Source organism: Schistocerca americana, chromosome 10 (assembly GCF_021461395.2).
Source record: "Schistocerca americana isolate TAMUIC-IGC-003095 chromosome 10, iqSchAmer2.1, whole genome shotgun sequence".
In the NCBI taxonomy this organism is placed as follows: Eukaryota; Metazoa; Arthropoda; class Insecta; order Orthoptera; family Acrididae; genus Schistocerca; species Schistocerca americana.
Window position 1 is genome coordinate 151,158,262 of NC_060128.1, and position 21,191 is coordinate 151,179,452.

The 21,191-nt window shown below is 40.4% G+C and overlaps 1 protein-coding gene across 2 annotated transcripts in view; it reads left to right on the plus strand.

The window, feature by feature from the left end:
- LOC124552606 overlaps window positions 1-5,221 on the plus strand; it is a 288,912-nt gene extending 283,691 nt beyond the window's left edge. For both annotated transcript variants that reach the window (XM_047126930.1, XM_047126931.1), the window contains one exon: window positions 1,238-5,221. In XM_047126930.1, coding sequence (XP_046982886.1) covers window positions 1,238-1,536 — 299 coding nt within the window. In that variant the 3' untranslated portion in view covers window positions 1,537-5,221. The remainder of the gene's footprint in view (window positions 1-1,237) is intronic.
- Window positions 5,222-21,191: the final 15,970 nt, after the last annotated feature.

A 21,191-nucleotide genomic window follows, 5' to 3' on the forward strand; every position in this document is an offset into this window, starting at 1 on the left:
AGAGGTTAAGGAGATCGAATCTAAGGACACTATGGATAACTCGTGCACGATGTAAGGTGTCCTTCTCCATATGGCCTGCACCTCTGTAGAATTTGGAAAGTGGCAGGTGAAAACAGAAAATGGGGCCTGAACTGAAACGTGTGAGACACCTTTTACTCCCCTCTCATGACAGGCAGGAATAACACAGGCCTATTCTAACCCTCAGGGTGGTGAGCAGTTTCATGCCTTCACAAGTGTGGTTGACAACTGCTGGATGGTTGTCACATGTGGCTGTGTTGCAATACGCCCCCCCCCCCCCCCCCCCCCCCCATGCGCTTGACGAGGTTTACGTTGGGGGATCAGGCAGGGCAGACCAGTCCATTCATCGAACATCCTGTCATTCAACGACCTCCTCCACCTGTGCGAAGGAATACAGTGTCACATCAGTGTTGACTGGCAAGTATACTCTGTTCAAACATTTGGAGATCAGTACAGTCAAACAACATTACACTTTGCCTTACTGTAACACCTGAACCACCAAAACATTCATGTTCAACAGTGTTCCCGGGTGCTTTACACGTTCCCATCTCTTGCCATTAGAAGTTATGTCCAGAATCACTTATCGGATTAAATCGGCTCTTGTCTGAGAAGAGCATACCCCACTCATCTCATTGTTCCGGTCCCTTTGCTCTTGGCAACAGTGCAACCAATGTTCAGGTGTTAATGGAACATGACGGACTGGTCATCAGGCAAAATGCCCAGTCTCACACACTCAACGTGCTACTGCACACCTTGCAATCCTGCAGCTGTAGTTGACCACGGTCAACCGCCTGCTCTCCATCAGGCAGCAGTGCTCGTGGTTCGCAACACTCCCCGAGTGTGTGAAACTGCTGTGAGCAGTACCCAACTCCTGGGCTACACTCGTCACACTTGATCCTTTTTCACGTTTCCCGGTGATTCTTCCCTGTGTGAAATCCAGATCGTGTCTCCGGCCCAGATTGTGGACAAGAACACCATCACAGTATACTGCAACTGCTGTTCGATTGACACATGCATCTTTCCTGCAATTTATTCTGTTAAATTTAGATGGCAGACTCAAGATTACCTTTAAGCTGTATAGTGGGAGTTTATTGGTAATGCAGTACACAAATTTCTATGATGTCTCTGTCACATTTTAATGTATACTGGCACCTTGCCCTCTGAAGTTCTACTTCCCGATGTGGTCTATGGAGTGTGACAAATGATTTCTTACCTGCAGATGTGCTGATAGCATCACTGACGGACACGCTGTCAGAAAAGCCGCAGCTGCTGGCCGCGGCTCGCGAAGGCCTGGCCAACGGTGCACCCCTCCACACGGCTCCCGCTCCCGGTGGCCTCAGTGCCGGCAGCGCGGGTGGGGCCAGTGCTAAGGATCAGATGCTGCTGCGTCAGCTACTGAGCCTCGCGCCCACGGCACAGCCGGGATCGTCGCGCGGACGGCACGGCGGAGAGGGCGAAGTTGCCGGTGACGCTCGGGCCGGCTCCGAGGTGGGAGCACGTGCCCACTCTACAACCTAGACGGCTGGGAGATGCAGTGTGCAGTTCCCAGTTACCTCCCCACTCTCTTGTCTCCTTGCCCCTCTCACGACTGTTTGCTTTTCTGCATTTTGCATTATTTGCTTACTTAATCCAGCCCATATTTGCTACAGGTAATGAACTGTTATAAAAGACATATGGACCATGCGTAGACAAAGCATATTCCCTCACTATCATGATCATCATTTTACTAGAAATAATAATCTCCATAATTTTAGAACGGGAACTTGTAGGTGGGTCCATATTTTTCTGAAAATAGCTTTTCCACAGTTACTATTTATTGTTTATATTTCATTATTTGCAAATTGTTTCAGGGGTCCAGCCCCATTCCCAAGTTGTAACCGATCGAGCTGCCCACAGTCAGACTCGATTGTGGCCAGTTACAGTGCCACGTTCAAGGTTGACATCTTGGCCAATTATAAGATGATCCAGGCTCGTGTCTGTATTATTGATCTATCTGTCACAGCACTAGCACGGGGAGGGTGGCAAGTCTCTTGCCCCGGTCTCCCTTTACATCCAGAAAAGATTCACAGCGCTCACTGTGACAGCATCAAAAATTTCCACCCTTACCCAGGTTTGAACCCATAAACCCACCCTCCCACTGTCAATGTCAACAATTATCAAGAAAACTAAATGGCAGGAAAACATTCAGGCCCTATGATTCAAGAAGATATCTGGATGCACCAGAAAGATTGTACTGCCTAACAGAAATATTTAGTTTAATTACAAAGAAAAGACATCTAAAATTTCATGGATGTATATCATGAATCAGTGACACAATTAACAGAGAATCCTTTGTCATAGTAAAGGTAACCTGAAAAATCAAAGTACAATAGCTAGTCAACAATCGGGAAAAATCTCAAGGAAGTCACAGATAGCATTGTAAGTTCATGCCCAAACAACTGGCAGAAAGAAGTCTGAAAATGAAAAATGTATGGACCTAGGACAATAATGGAAGTAGGAAGAAGTTTTGTTAGGATGTAATGACTAAAGCTAACTAGTCATTGCACGTCCTCTATAAAAGCCCAAACGTATAAATAATAATATTATTAAACAATAAACGTTAGCTGTGGAACTTCCTATTTGTAGAAAAATGTTGTGTCTTGTCTCTACAATCCACTTGCCTGCAATTCTCTTATAATTTCTCCCTGCCTTTCATACACAATTTTCCTCTTCCTTCCTTCCAAACAATGTTGTCCCAAAAAAAAATCTTAATAGACCTTTTATGCCTTCTTCCAGTTGTTTTTTGAGAGCTCTCTCTGGATTTATTCCTTTTAGTACAATTTCATTTGTTGTTCACTCTGTCAGACTGGTTTTGGTCATCTTCCTCCATAACCACACTCCTGCTGCTTCTAGATATTTTATATCACACAGGTTAATTCCTACAGAACAGGAAATCAGCAACAGGTCATTGTTAATAATGCTGTTTATTGAGAACAATCGCTGCTGATTTACTTGTTTGCAAGAGTTAACCTCTATTTTTACACAGCCATTATCTCACTATGTCAGTTTTCAACAAAACAGCATTTCAAATAATACTTCAACAGAGTTCAGTTTTTATAGCCATACAATAGCATATATCATATGTAGTAAACCTCCTTGGCACAGAACATAAATTACTACTTTAAGAATAGTTTCATTTCATAACTGAGAAAGTATCAACACACTTCCTATACATTAAAAATACAATACTATTCTGTTGCCTTGTACCAACTCTTTATGCAATGTGACAACATGTAAAACTGACCCAGTACGTGCTTCGAGAGAGAAACTTGAATTTTACAGCTTCAGATTTACCTTTCAAAGAATGAAACACAGATATTTTTCCCTCACTCATAGTCTCTCCTCTGCATTTCACTTCCTTCTGTCAGTATGTACTCCTCTTACTCTCTTTGTGATAGTGATTTTTCTTCTTTGACATTTATCGCCCCTGTGTTGCGCCTTTAGCTACTGAATCCTCCAGCTATTTACCGGGCAAGGAGACACAACGAGCAAAGTGAAATATTGTTCTTTCCTGATTTTTCCTTATTTGCTGAGTATAGTAAACATTGAGTTGTTCTGTCCTAGAAGAGTCCAGTTTTAGTTCCAGTGCTTTCCATAAATGTAACTTCCTGTGAACATGTACAAAATTTTATTAATAATATGCAACCAGTAAATATCTATGGTTCTATAGCTATGAAAATATTGGCTAAAATTATATGAATAAATCAAAATACTACAAACATTTTTCATCCATATACTATATCACATCAATTTCTAAAGTAAATTTATGAAAAATGCACCAGATCATTATTCTTTCAGCTATTATACACTAAAGAAAAATCTGTACAATGTGTATGATATAAGTTTAAGTTTAGGATGTTTCTGTGCGAGATAATCAGATCACATTCCAGAACTTTTTTTTCGATTGCCAGAAATAGCAAATTATGTATGCAGTGTCGCTGAAACCATTGCTAGCATTTCCAGTTTAGCATAGCTGCAACTTCCATACCTCTGTATCAGTGTACCAGAGCAATTTTCTTGGTGTAGTGCCATATCTTTTTTTAAAATTTAAGTAGGTTGTAAAAATACATGTTATTTTCTTAGAAATTCTATATTTTATTACCGGAACAGTGAAGTAGTAAATGTAAGCATTTATTACTCTTGTATAACATGACTTAAATATTTTGAATAGATATGAGCATCAGTAATGCAGTCTATGGTTTTTTGGTTAGAGTTAAGTGAATTACAGCCATCAGACATTAGTACAATTTTCTGTGTGTCTTTCGCAACCACGATGTTAAATCATTCCATCATTGTTTTCAAGTCAAGTGAAAGTTGCGTATCCTCCTTCTAGATAATAAATAAATATGCATGGAAGACAAATAATATTATTTCTATGAAAGTTTGTCAGTTACCATTATAGTTCATTTGCAGCAGCATTATTAATTATTACAAAAATAATTTTCTCATGCAAGAGGAACTATACAAGAACAGAAGGACGTCCATTTAATTTCATATTTCACAATTCCATCTGTACAAAAATTGTAACTATATAAAATTTGCATGTATATTAGATTCAATACTTACCCTGGTGAAATGCAGTAAGAAGGCAATTTTTACAAAGTGCATGACAAATTATATCTGCCAGAATATTTCAATTGCCACATATGTACCAGCAATGAGTTTTCCTTCTTTTCTGCCTATGAACATGCAGGGTAAAAGCACTCTGTGGTGCTGATAAGAGAATGATGAGAGATAGCATTCACAAGCACATCTACACTCAGTTAAAATAAATAAATAGAGAAAACTTCAGAATTTAGATGGCTTGAGTAATATGAAGTTTCTTTTTGACAAGAAAAAAGTGTGACAGTAATGACCTGTTTCTAGTGAAATTTCTTTACCGCCACAGGCAGCATAGTAAGTGAAACCAACTGGAACAATAGACTGTTTGTGAATGCTGTCCTCAAGTATGTGACTGAGAAACAAAGGGACTTTGATATACAAACCAAAAAAACCACTCACAATTTATGGAAGTAATTTACATATCTCATCTCTTCCTGATGTACCAGAAAATAATGTATTATATTCTCATACTTACATATTGTTCCTTACAGGAAAAAAATAAAATAATTCACCGATGTAATAAGTTGGTATGAAATTAAACAGAAATAGTACTGACTGATTATTTTCCCAGCTGTTTATATAACTGTTCCTTTTCTTGCTACCTACACAAAAAAAAAAAAAGTGTAAAATTCTACGTATTCAGAAATTGTTTGCAAATTTGGCCTTGATACTGACTGCAATTTGCTGAAGTGTAATTTACAAGGTAATCACCACAATGCAAGTCATATTACAACAGTAATTGGCATTCCAACCCATGAGAGTAATTTATCACCTTTCACTCCGCCTAACTAATGCCAGTTACATAGGAAGTAAATGGTGGTACCTATGAGAGAAACTGACATGAATGTTTAACTTTATGTGTGAATGTGTTAGACTGGCTAGACCATGACAGCTATGAATGACTAAAAATACAAATTGCTGTAACCAGTCGCATGTACCATAATGTTTCACTATGCATTTGGAGAACAAGACTACACTCACATCATCAGATGCATGGACCTATCATATGTACAACTTTTGGGTAACTTCCAGCAGAAAATGAAGAAGAATGCGATACTGGTGTACCTCTGTTGTTCAGGAGTACGATGCGATGTTCCTTCACACATGCATGCATATCTGAAGAAACAGGCGCTGTAGCGACTACAGTCATTATGAAATACATGAAATGTATTCACAGTTGTGGATATGAACAACCATCAGATATATAATGGACAATGAAAATTTTGGCTGGACTGCAACTAGAGGCCGTATTTCCTGTCCATCATAAATTATATATCTGATGGTTACCATTCTTTCAAGAACAACTCTTTCACCACAAGGAGACTCAGTGTAAAAGGCAGCTGACCCAACCTGGTCTCGAACCCATGGTTGCAGTTGGCAGTGCCTCTCGCTTTGCAACAGTCCTGCTGCACTCTGAATGCTTCTGCCTCAAAATTCGGAGCTGTTTATATGACCCCAAGGAACTTTTGTTGCACTAATTCCCAGACCCTGGTCACATAGCATACAACATGGGTCTTGCCCTGGCATTGTGACATTGTCTTGCCCACTTGGGCTGTTACAGGTGCAGATTGCAGGTTTCGCTAATCACAGCTAGCCTGTTTGAAAATCCTTTTGTGTACTTGTTATTAAGACCCATTTTTCACCACACTGTGCTCACCGACCCATGTGGCTAACGCAACACTTTCTTACAAATCCCACATATTTCACTTAAAAATAAGCAGCAACTTACATTCTGTTCATGTGTGATTGCATATAAAAACTTGTAAAACATCTTCACGAGAAGACCATGTGAATCTGATAATAGGTTCATGTTATATAAAATAGTTAAGTTGGTTATTTAAAAGAAAGAACTTAAACTGTTTAAATCAAATAATGGAATGTTCAAGGTGGAGTAACAACAGTACGAAAAGTTCAGATTGCTTCTCACCACACAGAGAAGGCAGTGTCACAGACAGGCACAATGAAAAGAAAGTTAGAAATATTCAGCTTTCAAACTACATCCTTTCATCAGAAGCAGAAAACATGGACACATTTACACAAACATAACTAACACGCTCATGGCCATTAACATCTCCAAGTGCAGGTGGGCAGCAATCTGTTCTTCCCATATTGCATAAGACAAGATTAGTAAAAAGGTGTAAGCTAAGCTTTGCTAATAGATACCTAGGTCAGATCTATGCTGAAGAAACCAAATAGCAACAGTGTTCTAAAATATTTCTGATACACTCCAAGTACAGCATATTTTACTTTTAGAATATTTTTGTTATGTAAAATATGCTGAGGGTGATCTCTTAAAGCAATGGAAATTTCTATTCCTTGCCGAGGTATACTTCTAAAAAGAAAACATACCGAACAAGTTTTATTTATCAGCTTATCCGTATGTTGACTCCATTTTAACTTGTTATCCAGTTCCACCTCAAAGAAATTTTATGCTGGATGTTTTCTTCAATGCCTGCCTGTTCAGTTACCTCTCAGGGTGTGTCCAGAATGGTGGAGATTGGGCCCCTGATTAATACGTCTGTATCCTCATCAAACATTGTAAGTGATGTAGGTTAAGGAGAGGTCCAGATCAAGTATACCTTGCAGGTGTCCAAAGTTTATATTCTCTCTTTCTGAGCTAAGTTTAATTGCTGTGATGCAGTTTATGGATGTGACCCTCTGCTTCTTATAAAGAAGGTAAGACATGGCCTATACTAGAGGGATGCCTTTAATGACATAACATTTTAGTGTTCCAAGTTCAGTTATCTGGTCCAGACAATCAAAGGCATTGGGCAAGTCACCAAACATCAACAGAACATTTTGTGTGTCTAGATTTGTCATGACTTGTATTCACAGCACTGAAACCTAAAATCATTTACTGGAAGACAAAAATGTTAAATATTAAAATGCCACTTAATTTCATATAGAGACATCAACAGACTCTTGGCAGAAGGCAGTGACAACTCTCATGCAATGACATTATTAAATCTGAAATACAGTATAGGAGGCAGTCAAATGAAAAACCAGCACCTGCCACAGCAGGACCATGGAATGGTTCCACTGGAAAGTAATCAACACACACATTAAGACATTTATGCCACTGGGAGATGATTTGGGCAATTCCTGTTTTGTAGAGTACAGTCAGCTACTGATGGATCCACAATGACATCCACTCTTGCACTTCCTCGTCCAACTGAAACCAACATCCACACCTCTTTCTTGAGGTCACCAAAGATGAAAAAACACACAGTGGAGAGTCCAGGCTGTACAGAGGATGCTGCAGTGTTTCCCAATCAAATTGGTGAAGTATAACCTTTGTCCACTCTATGATTTTCATGCCTGAAGCAAGACATGTGGACATCGGTCTCAGTCTAATGAGGGGGTGCAAGAGTGTGCACAGTTGTGGATCTGTCAGCAGCTGACTGCATTCTGCAAAACAGAAATTGGTCTCCAAGTGGGATAAATGGTTTAATGTGTGTGGTGATTACATTTGAATTGAACCATCCATGGTCCCATTGTGGCAAGTGTTCAGTTTTCACTTAACTGCCCCCAATATTTTTTCCAAGCAAAAAAAGGGAATGTGCTATTTTATTGATCACATTATACAAAGATATTTCCTGTTTTAGACTGTAGCTCCTATAGGGTTCTCCCAGAAGAAAAATCTCAATATTTTGCAAGACAATATAAGAAACTAGAGGATCCGACATTGCTTCGCAATTGCTAAATATGTGTGGGAATTGGATAGACATCCTAAGCTCCTCCCCCCCCCCCCCCTCTCCCTCTGTCCCTCACACCTCTCTCTATGTCAATTTCCTCCCCTCCCCCTCCTCTCTGAACTCTGCCCTATAATCCCTTTCTCTGACCTTGTGCCTAATTCCTTGGTTATTGTTATTGCAACTGAAGCCTTGATTGGGAATTTAAATTGCTTAAAATGAATGGGTAACTCTGATGGGGTCACTGATATACGGGGTATGAGACAGACCTCTCCAACTGCTGGATCCATGAGGATAGTAGTCTCAGTAACAGTATTCACATAGTTTTAATCTGTGAATGAGTAGGAGTACAAAGTTTCAGGCAATTATAGGTTCTGTAGCAGAATCATAAGCCAATCAGCCATAAATACAACATTGTCCTTTAAAAAAATTAATAGCATGCACCAGTCTGGATGTTTATTAGTGTATAACGTAAAAATTTGGAGTAAATTGGTCAAGAACTTTTTGAGACTTTTGGTAACAATGTTTGCCATTTATATGTCACATATACTGACAAGTGCAGACATTTTTGTTAGAACAGTGTACTGTATACCATTACTCCAGTATTTACTTCTTTTGCAGACTAATAATTAGAGCTATTAGGAGTAGCGTGATTTTAGCTTGGTTAGTACCACCAAGTACATGTGGCAAGAGCAAGACCTTAATGCTTTTTACCCTTGGGCAGTACGTCAGGTGTTGAAGTCTGGAGGTGTGGATGCACAATCTACACGGCAAGCATAGTCCACTTGGTGGTGCAGTTACAACTGTGCAGGAAACATCAGGTAGTAAATTATGTGATGTGTTTGGGGAAACACTATTTGCTGCAGAAAGAAAAAAAATTATGAATCTGCAGATCTGTGTAAATATTAAAGTACCACGTATAAAAATATCTGCACTTGCACCCAGTACGCCCTATATATTTATACAGAGTGTTTCACAATTCATGTTAGACACTTCTAGAGGTTGTAGAAGGGACTTAGTAGAGGAAGTTTTACATAGGAACCCATTTCCAGAAACATCATCCGAGAACACTACAGAGCATCAGAGTTACAGGCACCAGCATCTGTAAATGTATGTATGTACAGGATGAGTCCATGATGATGTTGCAGACTTTCTAGGACTATTGAGAAGGCTAAATGTATCAATTTGAGGGAAGTGTCACTTCATCAGAAACAAATGAATTGAAAGTTATACATGAAAACCATTCTGATACCTCTGACAGTAGAATACATGTACCAGTATTATAGTTACTACTAATGTAGAATACGCAACTTTCAGAGGTGGTAGTATGGACCAAGACAAGAAAAAATATCCAGTAAACATGGATGGTAAAACACATACCTGAGGAGTTATGGGCACTTTTTCATCTTCACTAGTTTGAAACACATCTCCTCTACTGAATAAGAGTTCATAACTCTTGAGGTACACACTTTAAAGCCCATGTTCACTACACATTTTTTCTTGATTTGGTCCATACTATCAACTCTGGAAGTTGCCTACCCTGCATTATTAGTAAAAAAAGTACCAGCACATATATTCCACTGTCAGAGTTATCAGAATGGTTTCCACTTATAACTTTAAATTTATTCATTTCCGGTTCAGGGACCCTTCCCTCAAATTGATATATTTAGCCTTCTCCATCACCCTAAAAAGTTTGTAACATCGTCATGGAATCATGCTGTGTATACACACATTTACAGGCACCAACACCTGTAACTTTAACACTCTGTAGCATTATTGGATTATATTTCTGGGCATGGATTCCTACATAAAACTTGATCTACTAAGTCCCCTCTACAACATCTAGAAGAGTGTAAAATGAATTCTCCAACACCCTGTATTTTATGTACATTAAAAAAAAACATAGCCTATATCCATCAGAATTTTCATTACAGTATCATAAAAAAAATTTTTAAGTAAACTAGTCAACAACTTTGACATTTATGTTAACAAAGTTAAACAACAACTTGTCTTTTATATAATAGTATGAATCAGTTTTGGATGATCTAATGCAATTTGTACTTTACAACCCAATTTCCACTTAGCAGATTCATGACAAAATTTTGCTGCAAAATGTTAAAGAATAGGGGCAACTAATTTTTCTATGCTACTTTGTATAGCCCACCCCCCTGAACCATGGACCTTGCCATTGGTGGGGAGGCTTGCGTGCCTCAATGATACAGATAGCCATACCGCAGGTGCAACCACAACAAAGGGGGATCTGTTGAGAGGCCAGACAAACATGTGGTTCCTGAAGAGGGGCAGCAGCCTTTTCAGTAGTTGCAAGGGCAACAGTCTGGATGATTGACTGATCTGGCCTTGTAACAATAACCAAAACGGCCTTGCTGTGTTGGTACTGCGAACGGCTGAAAGCAAGGGGAAACTACAGCCGTAATTTTTCCCGAGGGCATGCAGCTTTACTGTATAATTAAATGATGATGGCGTCCTCTTGGGTAAAATATTCTGGAGGCTAAATAGTCCCCCATTCGGATCTCCGGGTGGGGACTACTCAAGAGGACATCGTTATCAGGAGAAAGAAAACTGGCGTTTTACGGATCAGAGCGTGGAATGTCAGATACCTTAATCAGGAAGGTAGGTTAGAAAATTTAAAAAGGGAAATCAGTAGGTTAAAGTTAGATATAGTGGGAATTAGTGAAGTCTGGTGGCACGAGGAACAAGACTTCTGTTCAGGTGAATATAGGGTTATAAACACAAATTCAAATAGGGGTAATGCAGGACTAGGTTTAATAATGAATAAAAAGTAGGAACGCAGGAAAGCTACTACAAACAGCATAGTGAGCTCATTATTGTAGCCAAGATAGACACAAAGTCCACGCCAACTAGCTTGGTAGATGGTGAAAAGATTAAAGAAATGTGTGTTGAGATAAAAAGAAATTATTCAGATGGTGAAGGGAGATGAAAATTTAATAGTCATGGGTGACTGAAATTCGACAGTAGGAGAAGGAAGAGAAGGAAATGTAGTAGGTGAATATGGATTGGGGCTAAGAAATGAAAGAGGAAGCCCCCTGGTAGAATTTTGCACAGAGCATACCTTAATCATAGCTAACACTTGGTTTAAGAATCATGAAAGAAGGTTGTATACATGGAAGAACCCTGGAGATACCAGAAGGTATCAGATAGATTATATAATGGTAAGACAGAGATTTAGGAACCAGGTTTTAAATTTTAAGACATTTCCAGGGGCAGATGTGGACTCTGACCACAATATACTGGTTATGAACTGTAGATTAAAACTAAAGAAACTGCAAAAAGGTGCCAATTTAAGGAGATGGGACCTGGATAAACTGACTAAACCAGAGGTTGTACAGAGTTTCAGGGAGAGCATAAGGGAACAATTGACAGGAATGTGGGAAAGAAATACAGTAGAAGAAGAATGGGTAGCTTTGAGGGATGAAATAGTGAAGGCAGCAGAGGATCAGTAGGTAAAAAGACGAGAGCTAGTAGAAATCCTTGGGTAACAGAAGAGATACTAAATTTAATTGATGAAAGGAGAAAATATAAAAATGCAGTAAATTAAGCAGGCAAAAAGGAATACAAATGTCTCAAAAATGAGATCGACAGGAAGTGCAAAATGGCTAAGCAGGGATGGCTAGAGGGGACAAATGTAAGGATGTAGAGGTGCAGATCACTAGGGGTAAGATAGATATTGCCTACAGAAAAATTAGAGAGACCTTTGGAGAAAAGAGAACCACTTGCATGAATATCAAGAGCTCAGATAGAAACACAGTTCTAAGCAAAGAAGAGAAAGCAGAAAGGTGGAAGGAGTATATAGAGGGTCTATAGAGGGGCGATGTTCCTGAGGACAATATTATGGAAATGGAAGAGGATGTAGATGAAGATGAAATGGGAGATGCGATACTGCGTGAAGAGTTTGACAGAGCAGTAAAAGACCTTAGTCAAAACAAGGCCCCAGGAGTAGACAACATTCCATTAGAACTACTGACAGCCTTGGGAGAGCCAGTCCTGACAAAACTCTACCATCTGGTGAGCAAGAAGTATGAGACAGGTGAAATACCCTCAGATTTCAAGAAGATTATAATAATTCCAATCCCAAAGAAAGCAGGTGTCGACAGATGTGAAAATTACCGAACTATCAGTTTAATAAGTCACAGCTGCAAAATACTAATGCAAATTCTTTACAGATGAATGGAAAAACTGGTAGAAGCCGACCTCGGGGAAGATCAGTTTGGATTCCGCAGAAATGTTGGAACACGTGAGGCAATACTGACCCTACGACTCAACTTAGAAAATAGATTAAGGAAAGGCAAACCTACGTTTCTAGCATTTGTAGACTTAGAGAAAGCTTTTGACAATGTTGACTGGAATACTCTCTTTCAAATTCTAAAGCTGGCAGGGGTAAAATACAGGGAGCGAAAGGCTATTTTCAATTTGTACAGAAAGCAGATGGCAATTATAAGAGTCGAGGGGCACGAAAGGGAAGCAGTGGCTGGGAAGGGAGTGAGACAGGGTTGTAGGCTCTCCCCAATGTTATTCAATCTGTATATTGAGCAAGCAGTAAAGGAAGCAAAAGAAAAGTTTGGAGTAGGTATTAAAATCCATGGAGAAGAAATAAAAACTATGAGGTTCGCCGATGACATTGTAATTCTGTCAGACACAGCAAAGGACTTGGAAGAGCAGTTGAACGGAATGGACAGTGTCTTGAGAGGAAGATATAAGATGAACACCAACAAAAGCAAAACGAGGATAATGGAATGTAGTCGAATTAAGTCAGGTGATGCTGAGGGAATTAGATTAGGAAATGAGACACTTAAAGTAGTAAAGGAGTTTTGCTATTTGGGGAGCAAAATGACTGATGATGGTCGAAGTAGAGAGGATATAAAATGTAGACTGGCAATGGCAAGGAAAGCATTTCTGAAGAAGAGAAAATTGTAAACATTGAGTATTGATTTAAGTGTCAGGAAGTCATTTCTGAAAGTATTTGTATGGAGTGTAGCCATGTATGGATGTGAAACATGGACAATACATAGTTTAGACAAGAAGAGAATAAAAGCTTTCGAAATGTGGTGCTACGGAAGAATGCTGAAGATTAGATGGGTAGATCACATAACTAATGAGGAGGCGTTGAATAGGATTGGGGAGAAGAGGAGTTTGTGGCACAACTTGACTAGAAGAACGGATCGGTTGGTAGGACATGTTCTGAGTCATCAAGGCATCACCAATTTAGTACTGGAGGGCACAGTGGAGGGTAAAATTCGTAGAGGGAGACCGAGAGATGAATACACTAAGGAGATTCAGAAGGATGTAGGTTGCAGTAGGTACTGGGATATGAAGAAGCTTGCACAGGATAGAGTAGCATGGAGAGCTGCATCAAACCAGTCTCAGGACTGAAGACCACAACAACAACACTTCGTATAGGTAGAACACATTTATGATAATTCACACAGCTGGTTCTTGTGGGTGGTGACAGTGGACTTCAGAAAGTCTAAAGCATATCAAACGTCATCACAAGCATAAGCAAACAATCCAGGAAGCAATCAGAAACAAAAACATAAACACAGGCAACATCAGCCATTTTACTAATCAGTGGCACGTATCAAAGTCTTCAATGAAATAGCGGCACTGCGGGAGAAGAGCAGGGCTGCAGGACCCTCCACAACTGTGACCGATGTATCAAGGCCAAGAATCTCTGATCTTTGCTCTGTATCGATACTCATGCTGGGTGGGCAATCCAAATCATTGTCTGACACTAAACTAATAACATATTATAGGGATGATGAACAGCATATTGTAGGGTGTGAACAAAATAACGTGGCCCTTACCTGCACAGATGGCTCACAGGGGAGGGCATAACAGTAGTGCTGGGGGTACTGTTGCATGCAGCCACAGCACAGTAGGAAAGGTGCACTTCTTCTAATGTATTAATTTGACTTCTAGCTGCCCAGCTATTTAGCCAGTTACTTTGTCATTTGTGGTATTTACAATTACATATACTGACAGAAAAAATTGGAACACAAAGAAGGAGTTGTGTGACAAAGAAAAGTTGAGAGGTGTGTTTCTACATCTGAAAGATGATCTACTCAAATTCTAAACCAGTTGTGTAAGAGAGGCACTAGTAGCCCCACTAGGAGATCAAGTTTACTTTGAATACACCCAGTATTGGTTGTGAGCATTAGTTACCTTTAACACTGGACATGGTGAGTTTATGTTAGTCAAGAATGCCTTTAAGTTGACAAAGACCCCCTTATCAGTACCTCACTGAGTTTGAACGAGGTCATGTAATAGGGCTATGTGAAGAAGCTGGATGTTCCTACTTGGCAGGAATGTAGTCACTGTACACGACTTCTGGCAATGGTGGTCACGAGAATGTACGGTCACAGGGAGACTGGTCTCCAACCAGCCACATGACACTACATTGTGTCTGGTATATGGCTCTGGGGCATCATACTGCATCTGCAGCAGCAGTTAGCACCATAGTGACACAACAACTGTTGCTAATTGGGAACTACAAAGACAGCTCTGAGCCATACATCCTCTAGCAGCCACTCCTCTGACCCCAAACCACCGCCATTTGTGACTTCACTGATGTCACGCAAGAGCAGGGAGGGCAGTGTGGAAGCCTGTTGGGTTTTCCAATGAAAGCCGGTTCTGCCTCGGTGCAGTGGTAACTGTGTGTTGGTGAAGAGGAGGCCAGTTGGGGACCTCCAACCAACCACTCTTTATGCTAGACACACTGGATGTACACCTGGAATTATGGTCAGGGTGTGATTTCATATGACAGCTGGAGTACTCTCGTGGTTATCCCATGCATGCTGACTCCAAATTTGTACATCAATCTGGTGAATTGACCTGCTGTGCTGCCTTTCACGAACAGCATTCCAGGGGACGTTTTCCAACAGGATAACGCTTGCCCACATGCTCCTGTTGTAACCTAATATACTCTACAGTGTGTCAACATGTTGCCTTGGCCTGCTCGATCACCGGATCTGTCTCCAATTGATCACATACGGGACACCATCGGACGACAACTCCAGCATCATCCGAAAACAGCGTTAACTGTTCCTGCACTGACCGACCAAGTGCAACAGACATGGAACTTCATCCCACAAATTGACTTCCAGCAACTGTACGACACAATGCATGCACATTTGGATGCTTGCATTCAACATTCTGGTGGTTACACTGGTTAATAGTGTATGAACATTTCACATTTGCAGTGGCGTATTGTGCACTTACATTATCCCTAATCTTGCAATGTTGATTACTTAAATATGTTACCTACATAAAAGAAGAACAGAAATTTCATAACTTTACATTAACAATTTTTAGTGTTGCCATTTTTTACTGTCAGTTTATATACAGTATTTGTTACATTAACAATGAATTTTTGACACATACCACTTTTTCTTAATTATAAACTGTCAGTAGAAATTACACAAACATATAAACTTCAGAGGCACAATCCAGCAACTGAAGTCTACTCACAAGCAGAACTTAATGACTAATGAGTGTACAAACAATTATATTAATGGGTACGTATGCCAGTATGACCAATAATTTGTCAAGTCTGTTGTCTCTGACTGGACTACAGAATAAGAAAATCAGCTCTTTTAACAACTCAGATGACTGTAACAACCAAGTACACACCTCAGAAGGTGACAGCAAACTAAGGTGGCTGCCCCTTTTGGATCAGAGGGTGGACTTGCTCAGTGCGGAGAATGAGAATGCATTTTCTTTCTTTCTTTCTTTCAGATGCCATGTTATCTTGTGTGAGTTATAATGATAAGCATGCAAAATGCAACCTAAAAAAATAAAACATGTCTCAAAGTACTACCTCAAAACACTCAGCAACAGGTGCATATAATTACACACTAAGTGCAGAGAATGCAAATGTGGCCATTCTCACACAGCAAGATCCATCTAAAACCTTAATTACAATGATGAGTTTTTACAACAATTTCTGTCCAGTAAATCAGCAGAACACAGAATTTAGTTCACAAATGGCATCTGATAACAAGGCTAATTATGAACAAAGTGGGCCTGATTGCAAGATGTCTATACATGTCCCCTAGTTATATAGCCAATGACTTCTTATAAAAAAGGGAAAAAATGATTGACTTTTGTACATAAATAAAGAATATAGGGATTATTTTAGCCGCTGTTTTAAATTAAAAATCCTTACAGTACAGACTGAACAGATGGGGCAACTACTATAGAGATGATAGTTGTTTAGATAACTGTAGAGTTAATGTGATAAATCTCTCTTATTACCTCTGTCACACAATGGAATATGCTACTAAATTTGTACAATTCATCTAGTATGTGTGAGATGAAGGAAATTAGATTAAATGAAAAATCATCAGTCTGAGTTTTGGAATTACATGTATGTTACAGAAAAATTAGTAGACATGCAGAATAACTTCTGTAATATATTCTTTATGTACATTATTGTAAAAGAAATTAGCACACTCTTTTAAAGGTTTCCATTTAACTCAACATTGTTACTGCAACAATATATATTGAGTAAATGAAATGATTATGTTTATAGATCAATAGACAACCAGTTTTGAGATGCCAGACATTGACTTATGCCGAAATACCCATATTAGTGGGTGGTGTAGCATCCATGGGCGGCAATGCAGATGCTGACTCTGGCATTCAATCAATCATACAGACGATGAATACTGTCCTCGGCCCTCTTAACATAATTCTGTAAGAACACAATTAATAAAATGTTATGGGCTATTATGCTGTGGTTGAATGAATTTCACATTAAAACCCAACATTTCATCCCCATCTGCGGAGGACATTTTCAAGTGTGATTGTAGCTTCTTTGAAAATCCGATTTACACTCTGGCTCACTACTGACTGCAGCAAAATTCCACTCCCATGTGCTTCCATAGAGTGGTGTGACGTAACATGTTTCGAATACTGTAATGTAATGGACTACTGAAACTACCGATACCACCGGCTGGCAAGGTGTGCTTGAAGGAGCAAGTGAACTTTAACTACCAACAGGTACGGGGTGCTTCCTAGTGGTGATGACATCGTTTCCGAGCCACCACAGGATGCCTCGCCTGTTGGGCCAGTGGCCGATTCTCCGGCAAGGTCCCGACAGTCACAGAGGGCGGGCCTATTAGTTATAGGGAGCTCCAACGTTAGGCGGGTTATGGAGCCCCTCAGGAAAATAGCGGGTAGGTCAGGGAAGAATGCCAGTGTGCACTCGGTGTGCTTGCCGGGGGGTCTCGTCCGTAATGTGGAGGAGGCCCTTCCGGCAGCTATTGAATGCACTGGGTGTGACCGGCTGCAGATAGTAGCACATGTCGGAACAAATGACGCCTGCCGCTTGGGTTCTGAGGCCATCCTTGGTTCCTTCCGGCGGCTGGCTGATTTGGTGAAGACAACCAGCATCACACGCGGAGTGCAAGCTGAGCTTAATATCTGCAGCATAGTGCCCAGAGTCGATCGCGGTCCTCTGGTTTGGAGTCGTGTGGAGGGTCTAAACCAGAGGCTCAGACGACTCTGCGACTATAATGGTTGCAAATTCATCGACCTCCGTTATTGGGTGGAGAACTGTAGGGCCCCCCTAGACAGGTCAGGCATGCACTACACACCGGAAGCAGCTACTAGGGTAGCAGAGTACGTGTGGCGTGCACACGGGGGTTTTTTAGGTTAGAGGGACCCCCCCTTGGGCGAAACGATAAAATACCTGACGGCTTACCAGAGAGGACATTATCATCGTTGATAAAGAACGTCCGTCCTCAGAGACCAAAAACAGGAAAAGTTAACGTAATATTGGTAAACTGCAGGAGTATCCAGGGCAAGGTTCCTGAATTAGTATCTCTTATTGAAGGAAATAGTGCGCATATAGTATTAGGAATGGAAAGTTGGTTAAAACCGGAAGTGAACAGTAACGAAATCCTAGACACAGAATGGAATATATACCACAAGGATAGGATAAACGCCAATGGTGGAGGCGTATTTATAGCAGTAAAGAATTCAATAATATCCAGTGAAGTTATTAGCGAATGCAAATGTGAAATAATCTGGGTTAAGTTAAGTATCAAAGGTGGGTCAGATATGATAGTCGGATGCTTCTATAGACCACCTGCATCAGCAACCGTAGTAGTTGAGCGCCTCAGAGAGAACCTGCAGAACGTCGTGAAGAAGTTTCGTGATCATACTATTGTAATAGGGGGAGACTTCAATCTACCAGGTATAGAATGGGATAGTCACACAATCAGAACTGGAGCCAGGGACAGAGACTCTTGTGACATTATCCTGACTGCCTTGTCCGAGAATTACTTCGAGCAGATAGTTAGAGAACCAACTCGTGAAGCTAACGTTTTAGACCTCATAGCAACAAATAGACCGGAACTTTTCGACTCCGTGAATGTAGAAGAGGGTATCAGTGATCATAAGTCAGTGGTTGCATCAATGACTACAAGTGTAATAAGAAATGCCAAGAAAGGAAGGAAAATATATTTGCTTAACAAGAGTGATAGGGCACAAATCGCAGAATATCTGAGTGACCACCATCAAACGTTCATTTCTGAGGAAGAGGATGTGGAACAAAAATGGAAAAAATTCAGAAACATCGTCCAGTACGCCTTAGATAAGTTCGAACCGACTAAGGTCCAAAGCGAGGGGAAAGATCCACCGTGGTATAACAATCATGTACGAAAGGTACTACGGAAACAAAGAAAGCTTCATCATAGGTTTAAGAGTAGTCGAATCATAGCTGATAAGGAAAAGCTGAACGAAGCGAAAAAGAGGGTAAAGAGAGCAATGAGAGAAGCATTCAACGAATTCGAACATAAAACATTGGCAAACAATCTAAACAAGAACCCTAAAAAGTTTTGGTCATATGTAAAATCGGTAAGCGGATCTAAATCCCCTATTCAGTCACTCGTTGACCACGATGGCACCGAAACAGAGGACGACCGAAGAAAGGCAGAAATACTGAATTCAGTGTTCCGAAACTGTTTCACTGCGGAAAATCGTAACACGGTCCCTGACTTCAGCCGTCGCACGGACGCCAAAATGGAAAATATTGAAATAAACGATATCGGAATTGAAAAACAACTGCTATCACTTAGTAGCGGAAAAGCATCCGGACCAGACGAGATACCCTTAAGATTCTACAGTGATTATGCTAAAGAACTTGCCCCCTTTCTATCAGCAATTTATCGTAGATCGCTGGAAGAACGTAAAGTACCTAGCGACTGGAAGAAATCGCAGGTCGTTCCCATTTTCAAGAAGGGTCATAAATCAGATGCGAATATTTATAGGCCTATTTCGCTTACGTCAATCTGTTGTAGAATAATGGAACATGTTTTGTGTTCACGTATTATGACGTTCTTAGATAATACAAATCTCCTTCATCATAACCAACATGGATTCTGCAAACAGAGATCATGTGAAACTCAGCTCGCCCTATTTGCCCAAGAAATTCACAGTGCCGTAGACACTGGCGAGCAGATTGATGCCGTATTCCTGGACTTCAGGAAGGCATTTGATACGGTTCCGCACTTACATTTAGTGAAAAAAATACGAGCTTACGGAATATCGGACCAGGTTTGTGATTGGATTCAGGATTTCCTAGAAGAAAGAACACAACATGTCATTCTTAACGGTTCAAAATCTGCAGATGTAGAGGTAATTTCGGGAGTACCGCAGGGAAGCGTGATAGGACCTTTATTGTTTACAATATACATAAATGACTTAGTTGACAACATCGGTAGCTCCGTGAGGCTATTTGCAGATGACACGGTTGTCTACAAGAAAGTAGCAACATCAGAAGACTCGTACGTACTCCAGGAGGACCTGCAGAGGATTAATGCATGGTGCGACAGCTGGCAGCTTTCCCTACACGTAGATAAATGTAATATAATGCGCATACATAGGGGCAGAAATCCATTCCAGTACGATTATGCCATAGGTGGTAAATCATTGGAAGCGGTAACGACCGTAAAATACTTAGGAGTTACTATCCGGAGCGATCTGAAGTGGAATGATCACATAAAACAAATAGTGGGAAAAGCAGGCGCCAGGTTGAGATTCATAGGAAGAGTTCTAAGAAAATGTGACTCATCGACGAAAGAAGTAGCTTACAAAACGCTTGTTCGTCCGATTCTTGAGTATTGCTCATCAGTATGGGACCCTTACCAGGTTGGATTAATAGAAGAGATAGACATGATCCAGCGAAAAGCAGCGCGATTCGTCATGGGGACATTTAGTCAGTGCGAGAGCGTTACGGAGATGCTGAACAAGCTCCAGTGGCGGACACTTCAAGAAAGGCGTTACGCAATACGGAGAGGTTTATTATCAAAATTACGAGAGAGCACATTCCGGGAAGAGATGGGCAACATATTACTACCGCCCACATATATCTCGCGTAATGATCACAACGAAAAGATCCAAGAAATTAGAGCAAATAAGGAGACTTACAAGCAGTCGTTCTTCCCACGCACAATTCGTGAATGGAACAGGGAAGGGGGGATCAGATAGTGGTACAATAAGTACCCTCCGCCACACACCGTAAGGTGGCTCGCGGAGTATAGATGTAGATGTAGATGTAGATGTAGATAAAGTGAAATATTATTATTTTGTTGCAAACCTGTTAATATGACAACAATAATGAGGTATATTACCACACAACTATATTATGAACACTTTTCATTTTTCATACTATGTTTTTTATATACAATGTGTAAAATATCAATATACAACCAAGGTTGGCAGTACTGCACAGTTTGTAAGCTCTGTGAACAGGAGCCGGTTGTTGGGGTGTGTAGAGACACTGGGCAGTTGGTGTTGAGA